Source organism: Diadema antillarum, unplaced genomic scaffold (assembly GCF_040938485.1).
Source record: "Diadema antillarum isolate AM-2024a unplaced genomic scaffold, OU_Dant_1.0 seq00000715_RagTag, whole genome shotgun sequence".
Lineage (NCBI taxonomy): Eukaryota > Metazoa > Echinodermata > Echinoidea > Diadematoida > Diadematidae > Diadema > Diadema antillarum.
Window position 1 is genome coordinate 470,114 of NW_027271619.1, and position 19,799 is coordinate 489,912.

The window sequence follows — 19,799 nt, forward strand, 5'->3', positions numbered from 1 at the left end:
ATACCATTTTGAGAGGAATTCAAAGTTTATTTGATGAAAATCGGGTTTGAAATGACTGAAACACCCAAAAACAAAGTAAAACAAAGTGATCGTAATAAAATATGGGTCCCACACTTTATTAGAATTGCTCTTTTTGGATATCTCGGCCATTTCAAAACCAATTTTCAATAAACAAACGTTGAATTCCTCATATAATTACCTGCTCTTTCATATCTTATAAGATGTTTCCCATTATCTCACCCCAAAATGTTAGAAACCTGAAATTAGGTTTCAACCAAAACTATACGATCCCTTTAATGCGTTGCCCATACGGAGAATGTTGTTTTTGGATACCTACAGTGAAATCAAAACACGACTGCAGAGGAAATGTTCGTTTTTAACGGATCATATAAAGTGTAATGAGAGTTTTGTCCTTTGGCAAACTGCAGAATGGTGGAATCTTAAAGTATGGCTCTGATATCTTGTAAACCTTCAGTTTGAGTGGCGACTTAATCATTTTGTTACACGAAACCACATAATATAAACAGAAAATTTCAAGTGCTCAGCTTGAAAAAAAAAGATGGGGCTTAATGTCTTAATCAAATACGTATCATCAGCATAACCCTTTGCCTCCAAGATGGAGTAATCGCCAGTTCGGTAAGCAAAAGGTTAACTCCAATAACTTTCTCCGCAACATGATTTGGTTACTAACTATCAAATTCTCCCTCTATGGGAGATGAAACAGAAAACTCAACAAACTCAACGTATCTCCGAAATTATCCCCAAATCCTGTTGATGCGACGTTGATTCTGACTCTGAATACTCTCTAAAATGACCTCGATAAGCAGAGGGGGAAAATGAGAATTATCATATTCAAGCACATTCTTTGACAAGGTCAGAAGTAAATTACTTTCAAGCACTTTTGCGCTTTTTTATTGCTGTATGAACGAAAGGGGCATTTGTGTAGGCCCAAAAAAAAAAGACATTGAATAATCAACTTTTGCTGGTGTTGTAATCATGAATCTCTCATCCTTAAAAAAGAAAAAGATTAAGCAAATCTATTTAATCAAGACTTAATCAAATCTCACTATAAAACCGTACACACGCTTTAGTATCTATCTGCAGTTCTGAATGCCACATGCAAACAAGTATAGAAACAAAATCGGTTCTTTGTCGTGTTTGTTTTGCCAAGAATCCTCTCTGCAACTCATAGTGTAACCGAAAGCATAAATCGAGGGACTTAGGGTCGGTAAATTGTATTTTACACTTACAGGAGGAGAAAACACATACACGTATACTTAACAAAATGGACATGATACAAGAATCCTATCTTATCAAAATCGATCCAAGAGAGGAAAAAGAAATAACTTTAGATTTATAAACGCAATCAGAATTGTAATGGTGGGGGGGGGGGGGGGGATGATGACAGCAATACATGAGATTATGTAAGTGAATTAGTAATGATTTACCCAACCAACGTAACAAAAGACATCTCGGAATGAAGAAATCAAACCACAATGATGCACAATATCGCGGTTATGTTCCAACGAGTATATGCACACTAGTTCCGTCTCTGTCTTGCCAACCCAGACCAATATTAAATGCGTATCCAAACTTAATGATGTTAGCATTGAACAGTTTTCTTCGGTCGATATAGCTGTTTTATCATATCTCACAAGGCACGATGGGAAACAGAGTAGATACTGAGAACGAAACAGGAAGGAGAGATAGGCATAGATTGAATAAGCCTATATGATATGATACATATAATATGATGTAATAGACGAGATATAATATATGTTATGATACAAGCATGTGTATACATGCATATACGAATCAATTACTTAAGTATTCATCAAGGAGTATATTAATGGGTCAATATTTTGACAATAGCGCTCTATTATATTTCATAGTTGTTGATGTCTGACGGGGAAAATCAGATCAGGGCATGTTAGAGAAGAGATCATAGTCAAGATACTTTCCTAAAGTCTCTTACATTTCTACATGATAATCTCACAAGATGTGTACACAGATTATGTTAAGATGAATGAACATAATTATGGTGTACATACAATATATTACATAACTATAGAAGCAGCTGGCACTACAAAGATTCAAGGTTTTTCTTTCTTTCTTTCCTTCCCGCATTCCCAAGAACGTTCGTATGATCGTTGGTATATACCACTCACTTGCACTGACGTATGAGTGTGAGTATGAGTACATACTTAGATGAAACCTTACGAGGCGTGATAGTCATGTTGACGTTCTCTCGCAAAAGATATACTATTATCATTCTGCAAGTTGTTCTCAGTCTCGTTCACCATAAATCAAACTAAACAAAGCGGCGTTCCATAAAGGGTGTCATAATTATCATGCGGAAGATCCTCCCATACCACGTCCCTCCTCTTTCCCAGAAAGAAAATAATGGGCCGTCAAGCTAACTGCTCTTCCAGATGAATCATTAGAGTCTCGAGCTTCGAAACCTCTTTCTCTTCCAGTTATTACGCTATTATGACTTTATGCCTATTTCTATCCTTCTTTTGTCGATAATCTCTAATTATGTGCCTGGAAGCACGGCTTCGCTTTTCATTATTTTTCAGGGGCTTATTAGATCGAATTTCGTGAAAATTAATCATCTTCGCATCACCTTTAAGGAGGAAGAGAGATAAAGAGAGAGAGAGAGAGAGAGAGAGAGAGAGAGAGAGAGAGGGAGAGAGAGAGAGAGAGGAAGAGAAGTATATAGAGATGGAGACTCGAGGAGAACAGAGGGGACGCGTGGTCGTAAACACGCGCCGTCGCCGATGTGTGCACTGCACTCGGTGTAAGATCACACCCCGACACGTTCTCTTCAAATCGATATGCTCGGAAACGTGAGCGTGAAGATGAATGCCTCTGGGGAATGAAGATGCACATGTAGGGCATTTTGCATCACATCAGCAGCTTCTCCGCGTGTGTCAGGTCGTCGCTGGGTCTACTTTTTCACCCTACGCTCTCCTCGCGGCAAGTCTTACAATACCGGCCACGGTCTTCATAGTGGCCCCAACTGCGCACAGCTGAATGCAACAGAAGCTCCTCTTAACCATTCGGCGACTTGATTTATTACGATATACTGCCTATCGATGCAACTCACCTGGTAAATCGATGGTCTCAATTAATCGTAATCACTTGAACTTTTGACCTGAAAAATGATGATCTTGAATGTTAAAGCGACCACTGGAAACCGTGAGCAGTCAGACATAATAAACAGGATTCCAAGAGTCTTTATTGATTCCCATCGTTTAGACACGGTCGTGCTCCCCCCGTGGAGCCAAAATGGCACCTTCGGACGAACTTTTACGAAAAGTAGGGCGGATAGTAAAGGAGGGCATCTACCTCTCACAAGGTGGACGTGACCATGAATTTTTTTTCCTGGTGAGATGTGATAAAAATATACACAACGAAACAAAACCCCAAACATACGTCACAGAATGCTCCCTTTATAAAGTTAGGATGAAAGAACCTCTGGTAGTAGAAATTCTATATTGTTTTTTTTTTTTTTTTCCAGACAGGCCGAAGGAGTATTATGTGGATACCATGACATAATAATCTTTTTTTCCCCCTAAACTGTTTAGCCATGACTTATTTTATTGTCTCAATGTCGACATATCACAACTCATAATCTTCAGCCATAATCTCGGTTTTCTTAACATTTCTCTCGTTATCGTTCAAACAAATGTTGAAGTGACTGCCACTTTGAATTAAGCTTGTTAAGAGTACCCGACACAGAACAAATGTATTTCTCATCTGCATAATATTCAACGACTTTTTTCTTCATAAACTCAACCCTAGGAATTTTGTTCTCTGCCTTTTGTACAAACAATTGCTGCTTAATAAAAAAAAAATCAGAACACAGTTTAAAGCATTTAAAGCGACGTAATTATCTGGTTGTTGCTATGAACAATAATAATATCAGTTGTGAAAATTTATTCAGAATGAGGGATATGAGAAGATATACAGTATAAACTGTGTATATATGTACACACACACACACACACAAATATATAATATATACAGAGAGAGAGAGAGAGAGAGAGAGAGAGAGTTGAATAAGACACAGAAGCTTATTCCACAGACAGGGACAAAGACAAAAAGTCGACGAGAATCCTTTGACAATATAAACCTCGGTAGATGGCAAGATGTAGTTCACGTTGATCGCAAGTCTGTAATTTATTAGCCGACACATTGAGTGGCATTAATAATTCACATGCCCAGGTGTTTTGTGATTTGCCAAGTGAGAGCCGCCGTTACTTTTAGCAATTAGTTCTCTGGACCAGGTGTGGACGAAGTTACCAGAAATAACCTTCGGGGTCGATTGGGTGCCAATAAGAGGTAATCCTTTAAAGTATATAGGCAGCCAAGGAATTGCTGCATGCATACTCGTTCAATTTCAGAGAAGCATCGTAATGGTATAGCGACGATACTTGAGCATGGCATTGGAGAATGACGCTAATCGCTTTCCAGCTAGATCGTGCTGCACTTTTTGAACAATATATCTTACTCGTCCCCCTCCCTCTTTCTCTTTCTATCTTATACATATATGTATATATAAATAAATAAATAAATAAATATATATATATATATATATATATATATATATATATATATGTATGTGTGTGTGTGTGTGTGTGTTTTTGTGTGTATGTAAGCCACACATAGATATTCCCTTGCTATCTTTACATGCCGTCGTGAGGAAAGAGTTATAGATTCTCGTATATGATATCTAACGTGTTTTCATCAAACATTCTCAACATTGTGACTATATAACTTTGCGTTGTGTTGAGCGCGAATTCTGCTTCATACAAAAAGAAAGGAACACGACAGAGAAACACGATATCGACCAAAGTCAACAATGAAAATGTTGATTCTTTTTAAACAATGCTGATTCCGTGATATTATATACATATATATATATATATATATATAGGGCTTTCAGTAGCTCAGTCGGTAGAGCACCGGTCTAGTAATCCGGAGGTCTCGGGTTCGAATCCCGATGAAAACCCATTTTCTTTGCTCAAAGTTTTCGCTATTTATTATTACAATTGTTTCTGGTCAGTTTCTCCTTCCTTGTTTCAAAATATATTACAAAAAGCTGCATCGCTTCGGTGATCCCTCACATTATTCCAAAGTTGATTTACATCATTTGGGTTTATGTCAGGTTAATGTGTGTGTGTGTGGCGCACATACACACACTATAGCTTCTGACCACACGAGCAAAGAGAGTTAAGGGTTTGGGACGAACACAGATCTAGGACTTTCAATAGCTTAGTCGGTAGAGCACCGGTCTAGTAATCCGGAGGTCTCGGGTTCGAATCCCGATGAAAACCCATTTTCTTTGCTCAAAGTTTTCGCTATATATATATATATATATATACATATATATATAATATATATATATATATATATATATATATATATATATATTATATGAAGAGCTCATTTGCAAAAGGGGTTGGATCGATTTTTTATGACAATTTAGTTATTACCATTACTGCACAGAATTCCAGTTGAGTTAGCTACAGTGAAAATTTCAACTGCATACAACCATTTGAATAGAAATTATTGCAAAAGTACATCTAGATTTTCCATACACTTGTGTACAAATTCTCACAAATAAACCTATTTTTCTCTAAAGTACTAAAAGTGGATCTAACCCCTTTTGCAAATAAACTCTTCATATATACATATATATATATATATATATACACATATATATATATATATATACATATATATATATATATATATATATATATATATATCATTACCATATATTCTGTGTTTGAGGTAGCAAATCTACCTTCACCTAAACGTTACTAATTTCAAGTCTAACCTCCAAATCGTCCCGTTTTTCGTGCGAGAAAAACTAGCTTGGCTATATAGTTTGTTGTTGTATCCATCACAAATCGATAATACAGATTACACGGAGAGGCAACCAAAAAAATAAATTAAAAAAAAAGAAAATTGAACCGTTGTGCAATGCAGATACAATTTTGCCATTCAGAAATTGGGTGAAAGAGCAATATTGATGTGTTATCTTGTCGTGGAGCTTGTGGGGTTTGTTTTTGTTTCTATTTTGTATTTTAGGTTGTATTGTTTAGATGAAGACAGAGGAAAGAAATCAAGCGCGCAAGTCACTTCATTCGATATCATTCGCTCGGGTCCTTGCTGAGTCATAATCAACAGAAGGTGACATCGACTCTTTCGTGTATATTCATCCCCCTCCATTTTATTTATTCATTTACTTAATTTTCTTTTTTGGGGTGGGGGGGGGGGGGTGGGGATAGAGGTTATCTTTCGCTTTTATTGCTTATATTCCGCCAGTTTATTAACTAAACACGTGAGTAACTGTAACTGTTCATATATTGTAACAGACGCAAACAGAAGGAAACTGACCAGAAATGAATATCATTTATTAGTGGAAAAATGAGCAAAGAAAATGGGATTCTATCGGGCTTATGTTCATAATTATATTGTGTTAGTTTTCACTCGGGACAAGCTTTAAACTGAATGACTTGTCTGGGATAAATAAGTCACTTTTGAAAGCTGTTCCTTGTATTTCCGCAGACTGTTGTATATAGATTACCCATGGTGCTATGTGAATTGAAATAGAAGCGACTCTAATAATATAGCGTTTCAATTCTGAATCTTTAAGACGGAGCACATCGTGCCTGCTCATACAAGTATGACGGGAACTTCAATGCAAATACTAAAAAAAAACCGCATCGACGCATCGATATGTCCATATTATTCTAGTATACGAAGCGAGCATCGCAAATTCTGACCTCATGCCCCCTCTGTTTGTTTACCGTTCGGGACAACGGAAATATATCGTAGAATATGCCTGCTCAGTTCTTAGGGAGGGGAGAAGACGAGGAATCCGTCGTCGGTGTTGACATGTTCGTTGGACAGCGTCCGACGGCGAAGCAGCGCGTCCCATGCGAGACTCACAGCTTCAAATCAATAATGTCTACATTTCTACTGACTGCATGCTTGATTGTTTATGTCTGACCAATTGTCCTATGACCTACACTGGAGATAACCACTGGGGTCAAGCTATCTTCCACGCCACACCAGTCTGCGGTCGCAAGATTGAAAATGATAATTATAATGATGATTATAATCGACCGCACATTAATAACAAGCGGTGTGTGACGTTGTGGGCGCGCGCATCCACCTTGCGAGGGTTCATTATGACGGCTATACTATCGAGTTACTGAAGATCGTGTCGTCGAGCGTTGTATGATTCCACCGATAGTCACGTTTTGTTGTTACCATGGCATTACCGACACTGTATATCATTGAGTTACCCACCCGCCAACGGTATGGCAACGCCGCATGTGTACAGTAAAATCTTGATTGCATATAGGCTACTTAGTATTAGACGCAAGCATATAAAAGTATCATTATTAACAGTTATGGATGAGAATATTTGGAGTATGATTTACAATCGCCATGTAATGTGTTGACTCCTCATTATCAGTATGGATTATTTCTCTATAATCTACTTCGTATACACCCAGTTACATCCATTGTTTACATTGCGGATTGGCCAAAGATGGCTGACATGGGAAAATACGAGTTGTAAAAACAACTTACCTCATTTTAATTTCATATGGAGCTAGATTACTAATAGTTACCTGTTTTTAATGAAATCGCGTCTTCATTATCTTTACCAAATAAGATATCAATAGCTGCGATTTGTTTATTGTTAGCATAATGGTACAACGGTGCCTGTGTTTGATGTTTAAGTGGCCCATTGCAGGTGAACGTAAGTTGTTCCATAACCATTCAAAATTCAGCCATTGAATTACAAGGGAACTTCACATTATATGCAGTGAAATACAAGTCTGGATGACCAGAAGGTCTCTCTAAAAAAAAGCGAGTGAAAATTTTCACTCTAAAAAGAGTGAATACAAAAAATAGTGAATTTCGAGTGAAATTGGAGTGAATTTTGAGTGAAAATGCTCATTTTCACTCATTTTGGAGTGACGTCAGGGATCACTCGAAGATTTTTCAAAATGAGTGAAAATGAGCATTTTCACTCAAAATTCACTCCAATTTCACTCGAAATTCACTCTTTTTTGTATTCACTCTTTTTAGAGTGAAAATTTTCACTCGATCTTTTTTAGAGAGATACTCGGGCAAGTTGAACTAAGGAACCCAGTTATATTTACAAAGCGAGATAGAAAAAGAGAAACAGAGGGGGAGGGATGGGGTACTGTCGATGAGAAGGCAAGACTGCCCTGTCGTTTAATGAGTAAAATGATGCAAACCAACGACTAGTAGCCATGGCCCCAACCATAATGATAATATGTCATGATGATGATGATGACGATAATGATAGTAATAAGAAACATTTCACACAGGCGTTTCTAAGCGCATTGATACAGATCAGGACATGTTTAGCTGAAATACAGAATATAACTATAAATATACGAACTTTGTGATATTGATACAGGAAAAAAATTATTATGTACTCCATACCTTATAAATTGTATGATACTGCTGTATCGCGCTTGGGGGAAAATGGAAATGAAAATTGTCCTCAAGGGCCTTCATACGGGTTTTGTTTTGTTTTTTTCTATTAAAAATATGTCAGTTTAAGAACAATTTCAGTATGGAATAGTTTTTCGAGATCGAGGGAGTCTTTCGTATGTTGCTTTAAAATCATACGCCCTTTACTGCATGGGGATGATGTTTCGATAAGATCATAATTGCATACATACTGAACGCACACACACACACACACACACACACACACAGTTGTTGTTCTGCATAAACTCAAACATACGCAGCCCCACAAAGTGTATGTCATTATATATTACAGATACTGATATATCACAAATCGCATTTATACGGTTATGTTATACGTAATAGATTATTGGAATACAGAAATAGGTTTTCTTGGACGTGGAGACTATGATTATCGTTGATCATGATGAAACCTCAAAGAAATATGAGTTACCAGCCTTGTCGTATATCAATCAGACTTCAACATCTAGAGTAGATGACATATTTACCTTAGGAGCGTATTCATCCCTACTCCCTCCATGTCCCTCTGTACTGCTTTCCAAGATTTCTCCAGGCTAAACTTCTGTCGCGCCGTGAGAGGCAGGCGAGGATCCGTCGGCGGTGGGGCGCACGGCTCGGGCAGCTTCCCGTTAGAGTACCCACCTCGTTTCACGTCTGCCGTAGACGAAGAACAACCCATGATACGCCGCAATCGCGATTCTACACTTGGTATTTCATGGCAGAACTGACGGCATGATTTTTATTCCCAGAGCAATAACGGCGATAAGTTTTAGAATGCACACCTTATCGCGAATACCAGAAAATTAACCCGACTGAATGTTTTTCTCTTATGATGAAGTATCGAAGCGCCAAATCCAGGTATATATTCCGATAGCCAACGGGTCCATAAAGCAAAAACAAAGTCAAAAGATATATCACGCAGAACGGTTTACATAGTAAGGAGAGAACTAATCAGATATTTAGATTCCCTGCTTTCGACTACTCAAGTACTAGTATTTGACGATGGCAGCGTTAATGATACGAAACGCCCAAACTATCACGTTTTTGCAATGTTTTTAAGATTCACACGTATTCCGCACGAGTGAAGCGATGAAGCGGATCTCCGAAACGAGCGAGTTACAACCTTGTTTTGGTGAGCAGGTCCGCTATCCATTGAGCGCTCGCCCCGCTGTAGTTTGCAAATCGGACCCACACGGTAAATTGCGTGGGTGCATTGATGTAAGATGATGCTCGTCAATATTCGCTTCTCACTCACTGCATGCATTCGAGCACTCCGTTCCAAGGCGAGTGTTGCATGCGATGCGCATACATGCCATGTCTGAGTGTCACAGTGGTGTGTGTGTGCGTGTGTGTGTGTGGTGTGTGTGTGTGTTTGTGTGTGTGTAAGTGTGCGTGTGTGTGTGTGTGTGTGTGTGTAAGTGGGTGCGTGTGTGCGTATACGTGCGTACTCACAGCGTTTTCATATTTGCTCACATCACACTGTGCCATCCAACACTCCATCGATTTATTTCGTTTACTCTGCAAACGTTTCTTATCTTTTTTTCCTCACCTCTTGTGAGAGTTTTACACTCACATCATAGCACGACAATATTCTCTATATTCATGGACCCTCTCTGTTATCAGAAACACCTGGTCTAATTATGCAAAGAAACGCACATAGAATTTGGTGCGCTAATGTTCCCTTACTTCTTCATTTAGTGAGCCAGAAAAAAAAAAAAAAAAAAACCACACAAACAGATCAGATTGTTAATTTTACTGTAATTGTGAGCCCAGAAACGATTTCAACCTTGAAAAACCGTAATCATATACATTATCTTCATGCTTTATTATATTATGCGAAATGTTTTAAACTTATTCTGCTGTAATCATTTCTTTTTACTAACGGAATTTACTATACATACGTCTGAAAGTGAAGCCCCACATTGACATAAAATCATCTTCAAAAAAGTTGGGTCATTGTGCGTAGATACTGGACACCTTTTATCATCTGGCATCACGGCGAATTGGTAATTGTAACCAGCATCACCTCGCATTTATAACGTTCAGTAGAAACACGTTAAATGTAACTTGTAAATGTGAATGGTTCACAAAGAAGTATAGAAAATGCAGTCGTGTCAAGAGTGTTGTTGTTTTTTTTACAGCATATAAACATCAATTGTAACGGCAAGCATAAAGTGAGACTAGTTGATGTCATTGCCTCGAAAATCTCCTTTTTTTAATGTAATCATGTATTAATATTACAAAACGATTTTTGTGTCAATCATAATAATCTGTAATTTTAGGAACCTAGATGTCATGACAACATTGTATGATTCAGTGAGTGGGATGTATAGCAGGAATCAGTCAATATCCGATGGCGTGAGTTTGTCATTGATAGTTCAAATCTCTATTCATTATTATCATTCGAATAACGTCTTATGGTGACACTGCATTTGTACTGACAGTTCTCTCCGCTTTGGAAATGAAAGAGCTAGCTGCCAGGTTCTAGTGACGAGACACATTACTTAATTAACCAAAGTCTCGTTAACATTTGACATTTATGCAAATAAGAACATTTTCAAGGATTTCTTTAATCTCGCAGTGTTTGTATCCGGTTGATATTTTGAATTGTTAAGTTTTATTGCTGACATCGCAATATTGACTTAGATATGAATCATAGATACTTAGATTTATCAAAAAAATGCTCCAGAACTTTCACAAAGAGGTGAAAATTGACTCATAAAAGGTTTTCACGTAAGTGTATTAAAATGAACTGTTAATAATCTCTATGATAAAATAGAAATTTCAATTTGATCCTATTCTGTCAGGTTCTATTGTAGTTCTATGTACTGTGCAAGAATGTATGTGTGCGTGTGTGAGTGTGTGTGTGTGTGTGCGTGTGTGGGGGGGGATGTGGGTGTGGGCATGTGTATTAACGTGTATACCAGCGCATAATTTCATTTCACAAACGGCAGATCATGCATTACCTGTAAAATACTATTTATATATTATTAAATCGTGTTAATCGTGATGTTGACTATTCAATTTAATCAACATGTCGGTTCAGATGTCTCGTTAATTTCTTTTGTTTTTTGCTTGTTTGTTTGTTTTTGTTGCTAATATTTTATTTGACAAGATAAGAGCGGTGCAACATGCACGATGTAAACGGCCGGGAGTAGATCAGGTAATTCTGTACGTGATGACAACTCGCAAAAAAAGAAAAAAAAAGATAGAGATATTATCAAAAAAGGGAAAAACGAAGAAGGATATGAGACAGAGACAGACAAAATAACCACCGGATTGATCACGCCACCCCCTCCTCCTACAAAGTACATTTGACGTGTCGATATTATAGATATATGATGGGCTCTTTATGAATAGAATTTATGCGAAAATCTTATAATTGTAGTCTTGATGTGCGTGGGTGCAATTTGACACTCTCATAAAATTAAACAAGATGCAGATCAATGTGCATTACCATCATTATGGCATTATGAGTTTTTGATAGGTATCGAACTACTAACATAAGAAAAAAAAAGAAGAATGGGGGAGGGGTACATCGTGCATGACTTAAAAAAAGGATAAAATAATCATAGCAGGAATACTCCTTCGTCAATCCCACGGTGATGACAGTTTTTCAGTCCGATGTTCCACTGTTTCTCTGTCGATCTATAGTCAAAGTGCACTATTCAGTGTCCTGATATCACATGTAATCATGCAGTGTTGAGGAATATCTCAGACACTATGAGCTGTATACGTAAGAAGAAATTGTCAAACATTATAATACTTTAAACTTAACTAATTATTGTCATTCCATATCTTATGCTTGTATAAACATGTAAAGTGCAATCTACATCGGGATGAACAGTGTTGTTTTAATCAAAGTATTCATATCTTTATGATCGCTCATATAGTTGTAAACTCTTGTATTCCACGATTATGTTCGAGGATGATTGTTATAGAGATGATTATAGCACTGCTAAGACCAGAAGGTAATATGCCATGTCGGAGTCACATTATGCGTATGAGCAGATAAAATTCATTTGAAAAAATAAAAAACGATTAATTAGACAGTAAATTGGAATGAACAATGTCATGGACAACATCTGAACGGTTGCATTGAAAGAACATGCACTCCCGAACTTTCAGGGGAACTAAAAAGCAAGTTGGATTACATGAGTCAGTGGTACTGAGTATCTATAGACATTTTAGTTTGTTTCCTTTTATTTTCTGTGAGCTACCAGGGGAAATGGCAAGATGGTCGATCCCTGATGGTACCAACTGTCTGTATAGAAAGTGCTGCCAAAAAAAAAAAAATACATATACAGATCATTGCACAACCATTGTATACTCCCCGATCTTAAATGTATGGCATTATTATCCTTGGTGAAGAAACTGCATAATAAACTCGTACCCTCTGTCCTCTTTGGGGTAAGTTACACATTACGAATATAACATCCATGATGTTAGAGGGCGCTATGCTTAACAGCCATGAACATTGATTGACTGGATCTGTATTATTTCGCACCGGATAACTTACAATAATGAGACATAATATACCCTAAGCAGATAACCCCCCATAATTTCAACAGAATCCCAGCGGATACTATACCGATGCACAGGATAGAGTGCGTTAGTGTAGGCGTAGCTCACTCTCGGGTATTTACAATGTAGTGCAACATGCACTCGGCTTCGCCTCGTGCATATTTCACAATTGTAAATACCCTCGAGTGCACTACGCCTACACTAACGCCACGAAATAATCCTGTGCATCATTTGTTTTATAAAATGGGTCGAAAATTCGAAAACTAACATCATTTTTCAGCGTTTTTCACGTACCTTTGTGGGTCAAGACGTCCGAAGATGTTCGTCCCAAACTTTTACGCACGTCGCACTCGCGGAAGTCCCGCACATACAGTATAAGTATAATGGGGGGTTGGGTTTCCGGACACCCGCATGAAAACTTACTTATTTTACATAGAATATGCACCCTTTACCTTAAAGACTTGATATAGACTCCTCATATAGGCCTACTAGACAACATACTCTGAAAACGGCGTGAGAATTAACCTGCTAAATCGTTGGATTTGCTCTTCAAAGTGACTCCATGTACGCGTCCGGTCCCATAACGCTTGGTCTACTGTACTGTACAAAGTGTACGTATAGTACAGTATACGTACGTACGCCACATATGTTATGCACAAGGGAAGACAGGCCGGCCGGCCGGCAGCCCGAACTAGAAGTTGTTTACAGGATTGACAGCGCGTACCGCGTATGCATGCAATTCATCAAAGGAGCCGCCGCGCGCACAGACGATCGGCAATCTACCATAGGATTACAGGCAGTGCAGTTGTACTGAAGTAAAGGAAGGAGGTGTGTCTCATTTCAGCGCTTCCTATTGGCTACATTCTTGAACCCATTTTATAATGACAATCAATGCATCGCACTCATTATACCCAGTGCTTTGATATACTAATGATGCACAGGATAGAGTGTGTTAGTGAAGGTGCGGCGCGCTCGAGAGTATTGACAATGGTGCGACATGCACGAGGCGCAGCCGAGTGCATGTTTGCAACCGTTGTCAATACTCGAGAGTGAGCCGCACCTTCACTAACGCCACGAAATAATCCTGTGCATCATTAGTTTTATAAAATGGGTCGAAAACTAACAGCATTATTCACGTACCTTTGTGGGTCAATACCAGTCAGCTACATGTAGCACTCGCTCAAAAGTCAAGATGTCCGAAGATGTTCGTCCCAAACATTTACGCACGTCGCACTCGGAAATCCCGCACAAGTACTGTACGTACGTATAAGAGTATACGTACGCCACGTACTGTTATGCACAAGAAAGGCCGCCGGCTGTTGTGACACTTTTTTCCCCTAAAGGGGATGGCTAGTAACTGATCAGTGGGAATCAGTGGGAATGCTGGAGGATGTTGTTCCAATCCTTGTGGGATTCATTTGAGAATACATTATATAACTATTGTTGTGCGAAAATTATTTGGTTCAGAATGGTCTCATATTCAAGTAATGTGCAGTTTAATGTTTCCAGGTTAGCGTGCCTGGTCAGTGACGGGGCATTAATCTGCACATTACTTGAATATGAGACCGTTCTGAAGCAAATAATTTTCACACAACAATAGATATATAATGTACTCTTAAATGAATCCCACAAGGATTGGAACAACATCCTCCAGCATTCCCACTGATTCCTACTGATCGGTTACTAGCCATCCCCTTTAAACATGGAAGGGCGAGAGATGAATTCATGTAATCTATGCAAACAAAACATTTCTCCATTGAAGTGTTAATTTGGCGATGCTTACCTCTCTTCTGTAGAGAAACTGCCCCAAAAATCGCCAAATTTGAAAGTAGTTGTAGGGAAGGATCCCCTCTGGTATTATTCCTGTATAATCGTTCTCGAAAATCCCTGCAAAAGCCCCAATCACGTGGGCACTTAGTCATGGAAAATGAAAATGATTTTTGTTGTTGTACACGATCAATGGAAAATTGTGAGGCTATGACGTCATGTTCAGTTCACTCATTTTCATATTCATATCCACTGTACAAGAACTGTTTTGCAGAAATCAGCAAAACTTCGAAATTTCATAATCTCCTTATTTTTATCCAATTTCAGTCAATTTTTTACCTTTGAACTGGTAAGCCGTTACTCTTTCTTATCAGACCAACTTATTTTTTTTTTTGGCTGGATTTCCCCTTTAATGTAATAATAAAACAGAGAATAATTAGTGTAACGGGTAATGAAAAATGCTGCTATACTGCATGTAAACTTAACAGATTGATCATCCATATAACTTTGACGCACATTATTTCTTTTCCTGTATAGCTGTTGACACTGAAATTCAAGGGAAGTAAATTGAGCACCCTGCATTCTATGTACAGACAGCAAAATAGCATCAAACAGTCAAGAGCCGATATTGTTTTAGTCGCACAACTTAAACTTTCAAGTTAAGAGATGTATTTCCTAGTATGTATAGAGTGAAAGAATATGACATAAATCTGTTGAAAATGATTGTTTTGTTGTTGTTTTTTTTTTTGATGGTGTCTCTTTTATAGTATCCCCTGTGCAGGAAAATGCATTGTTTTTACACAGGACTTCGATGTAAAACAGCTTTTAACTGGTAGTTTTTATCCTGTTTAAATATGTTTCAATAAATAAATAAATAAATAAATAGATAAATAAACGCTTGAATCATTAAAACAGTGAGATATAATAGACAACGAGATTATAAGACTGTGTAAAAATGCCCTATAAATATCATGAATGTGATACACGAGAAAGAAGAATTGCATAATAATTTTGATAGATAGAAAAGAACAATATGGGCAAACCTTTTCTGAAAGCAGTAAAACCTCTCTTTTCCTCATTCCCTTATTATCTCACTCTTCCCGTCTATTTTTCCTTTGTATAGATATGCATTATGAATATTGTGACGGAGAACCGTGATGTGCCTTGGTGAAACCAGGGTGGGGTGTAATAAAAGTGTCCATTCGGGACATGAGAGTTCGAGTTGGCAAATATGGCGTGAACAGCTGTATTCATTCGGTGCTGATCCAAGAATGTTTTGTCGGTGTATGACAGATGTTATGTCGGTGCTGACGGGTGTTCTGTTGGTGCATGACATGAGGATGTGTTACACGCCAAGCATTGTATGATCAATTGTATTTTGAAAACCCAGCATTACAGGAAGCGTCAGGATACAACATTATTGTGGTGTGTAAGATTACAGTGAAAGTTGTGCTTCAGTTGCACACTTTTATTTTGATGTCATTCAATGTACCCCAAAGAGTCAAAGGATTCATATTGTTATGTATACCGATACGTTACAGAGTTAATGCTAGCAAATGCAAAAACAGTATAGCAAAACACAACCGGCCAGTCACAGGAAAACTGTTGATCAAATTTTGAGCTTTATGTCAACTTGTGTTAAAACAAAAGAATTTGTGTTGTTTTGTACTAATGAAAAAGTGTTGAGTGACAGTGAGGCATAAGGAAGCCAAGATATAATGTCACTTTTGTAAATTAATAACCTGTATATGTATTTCGTTACAGAGTGACAGAGTCACATTTGTGTGTCGAGTATGATCTCGATATTTTTCCAGAGTTTGCACATACATTGTATATTATAACATGCTAACGAGTGACAAAACATATATGTGTGGAGTGACAAAGAGGAATGTCCGGTGGTTAAATTTTTGTTGTTGTTTTGGCTAACTTATGACGCAGAGTTAACATAAGTTTAAGATTTATTAGCAAGTACATTGAGTAGATGTACACATGTGTCATAGTGTTTAAATACGATTTTGTTATAATCAAGAGATGTGTGCTGTTACCTCATTCAGTGAAACTCCAGTAAAAGTTTGTGTTGGAAAAACAGACATATCTTTGCAACAGTCAGAACAAGTTAAAAAAAAAAGTGTATTTTTGGTTTTCACATGTAAAGATGAAGTGTATGTGTTACCAAAAACAAAAATACTATTCATGCCTGAAGTTATGTAAGTTTATTGATCGAGTATGTGAGGATATAATTACAGTCGAGACAGAAAATACAGTCTCAGTCTAAATATCGATGCTACTGGAGAAATGATTAATTACATCTGGTGTAATCTTTCCGGATTATGTGCACCCGTATGTGCACCCGTTGAAAACAGTTTCACATGTGTATTAGTGTAGACATATTGATATTGTATGTAAATGTTTTGTAGGGGGCTTGTCAAGTTTTCATATATTGTTCTAAAAGTGGACAATGATTCTGATAAGGCTCAAAATCAGTAATTGTAAGTGTAGTATGCCAGGTGATGTTTTACGAAAACAACACAAAACTATTTGAGTTTGTAATCGTGTAAGCTGAATAGTGAGCAAGAACAGTGAAGTAAGCCTTAAAACGAAGGTGTTTATAGTCGAAAAGTTACATTCATAACTTTCCTCTTGTTGGGGGGAGGTGTGACGGAGAACCGTGATGTGCCTTGGTGAAACCAGGGTGGGGTGTAATAAAAGTGTCCATTCGGGACATGAGAGTTCGAGTTGGCAAACATGGCGTGAACAGCTGTATTCATTCGGTGCTGATCCAAGAATGTTTTGTCGGTGTATGACAGATGTTATGTCGGTGCTGACGGGTGTTCTGTTGGTGCATGACAATAACAAGGGCTGCAATCAAATTAAGCTACGCTTAAGCTGCATGTGTAGTAGCCCTTCTGCTGTACCATCCATTGTACCGTGTATATAAACTTTTGTTTACACAACATTGTAAGAACGTATGTATGTATGCATAATCATAACATGTACATAATACAACGTAAAATTTTATTTGAAATTATTATTATTTTGTACATAACAATTTGCAATTGGTATTGTACTCCCATACCCCATGGGACATGAGGGTAGTTGAGTCAATAAACTTCAAACTTCATAAACTTCAAACTTCACTGAAATTTGAAGTTTATGACTGTGGACTTCTTCAGGCCAAGTGATTGCACCGTTTCTCTGACACTGCCTGCTTAATTGTTTCTTGATCATTGGACCGACGATTGGCGATAAGCTGTAACCAGAATCCCTATTGAGTGTGGGTTTGATTCTGTTTATCCAGATCGGACTCTTTCACTTTTCTTGGCCAAAAATTCCTTTCAAACGCTAATATTGTTGCATCACTCATGAAGAAGTCCACAGGAGTGGACGAAAGCTAGCCACTGCAAGTCAGTAAAGGTTGATAGAAGCCCTTATTGAACTTTTTGAATTATTTTTGCACACGGGCAAACAAACAAACAAACAAACAAACTAACTAACTAACTGACTAACCAACAAACTAACGCCGATGAAAACGTAACCTCCATCCCTTGGCGGAGGTAACAAGTGTGTCTAATACTGTGAGAGAATTCTGTGTGAGATAATAATTGTGGTAACAGTAAACAGCATATCATTATCAGACGTTACGCGGTGCGCCTCTTGCTGTCCTTGTAATGCAGTGTAGTGTTAGTGTAGTGTTTGGAGTGTAACGCACTTTTCCTACCTCCACGCCCTGTGCCTCCACGTCATTGACACACCTCCTCCGCGCCCCCCTGCAGCATCACGTAACGCAAACGGCAAACCGTCCCCCCACCCCCCCCCCCCCTTTCTTATGTGCTTTTACGTCCACCGACCGCGTGTGCGGCGAAGCATGGCGAGAAATACTGACGCGCAGAAAGATCAAAGATGTACAGGTCGACCAAGCAATAATCTGACCCTATACAAACCGTCCCGTACCTTGGATAAATTTACAGGATTGAGTTATCGCCGTTAGGTATAGAAACAAAAATTATCCTCATGATCTCACAGTATCACAGACAAGTAAAAAGTACCTTGATGTGATTTCCATTTTTTGAATTAGAAAAGACAAAAAACACCAACAACAAACAAACAACCAGCAGATTGTTAAATCAGAAAGGCAATGGATGTATCTAGAGCATGGTTTTAAAAGCCTCAAATTCCTATCCACCATTTAACTTAATTCGAATGAACCAGAATCAAGCATGTATTAAAGCAGTGCTAGTTTTATCAAACAGCATAATAGCAATCCACATGTCATAAAACTGCATATTCTATTCCTAATCAATGAATTCAGTGTGACATGCAATAATGACAGGTGATAGCCACGAGCCTTCATAATGAATATTATATTGATCTCTACTGCTACCTCGGGACCATTTCCCTAACTGTGGCTAGCACAAACTCTCCTCCCTTCTCTCTTAGACCCCTCTCTCCCCCTTTCTCCCTCTCTCTCCCTCTCTCTCTCTCTCTCAAAACAAACAAACAAACAAACAAAATTAACAAAACAGCAACATGAGTCACACAAACACACCAGCACATATGTTTTATATTATCAAGGGCCTATTGCGTATGTTCTATGATTATGATTTAAAAAAAAGTTGAGCTGGTAACATGCACAAGTGACGTGGTGGAATGACAAGAATTCTGCATCCTGGTTGGCTGTAGAAGGTTCTAACCAACCCATGAATTTGCAATGAACATCTGTTTAAAAAGAGATAGATATCGATCCTGGTGGAGAGCCGTCTTGTAGATGCACGAGGTCGGATTGTCTGCGCGTGACATTGTACTATAGCCGAAATGTCTGCGAACCATAACAATAATGATCACAACTGCGTACTCGTCGTGCATGCAGCTGTGGACCGACTTGCCCGGTCTGTAAAATGCTGCTTCTCATTGCACTCGAGATGTACGTTTGACGTTGACCGCATCTACGCGCAAGCTAC

The 19,799-nt window shown here is 38.2% G+C and overlaps 1 protein-coding gene across 1 annotated transcript in view; it reads right to left on the bottom strand.

The window, feature by feature from the left end:
* The window catches only part of LOC139737908 (globin-like), a 66,000-nt gene extending 56,771 nt beyond the window's left edge, over positions 1 to 9,229 (bottom strand). The window contains exon 1 of the mRNA XM_071648576.1: positions 9,039 to 9,229. Coding sequence (XP_071504677.1) covers positions 9,039 to 9,229 — 191 coding nt within the window. The remainder of the gene's footprint in view (positions 1 to 9,038) is intronic.
* Positions 9,230 to 19,799: the final 10,570 nt, after the last annotated feature.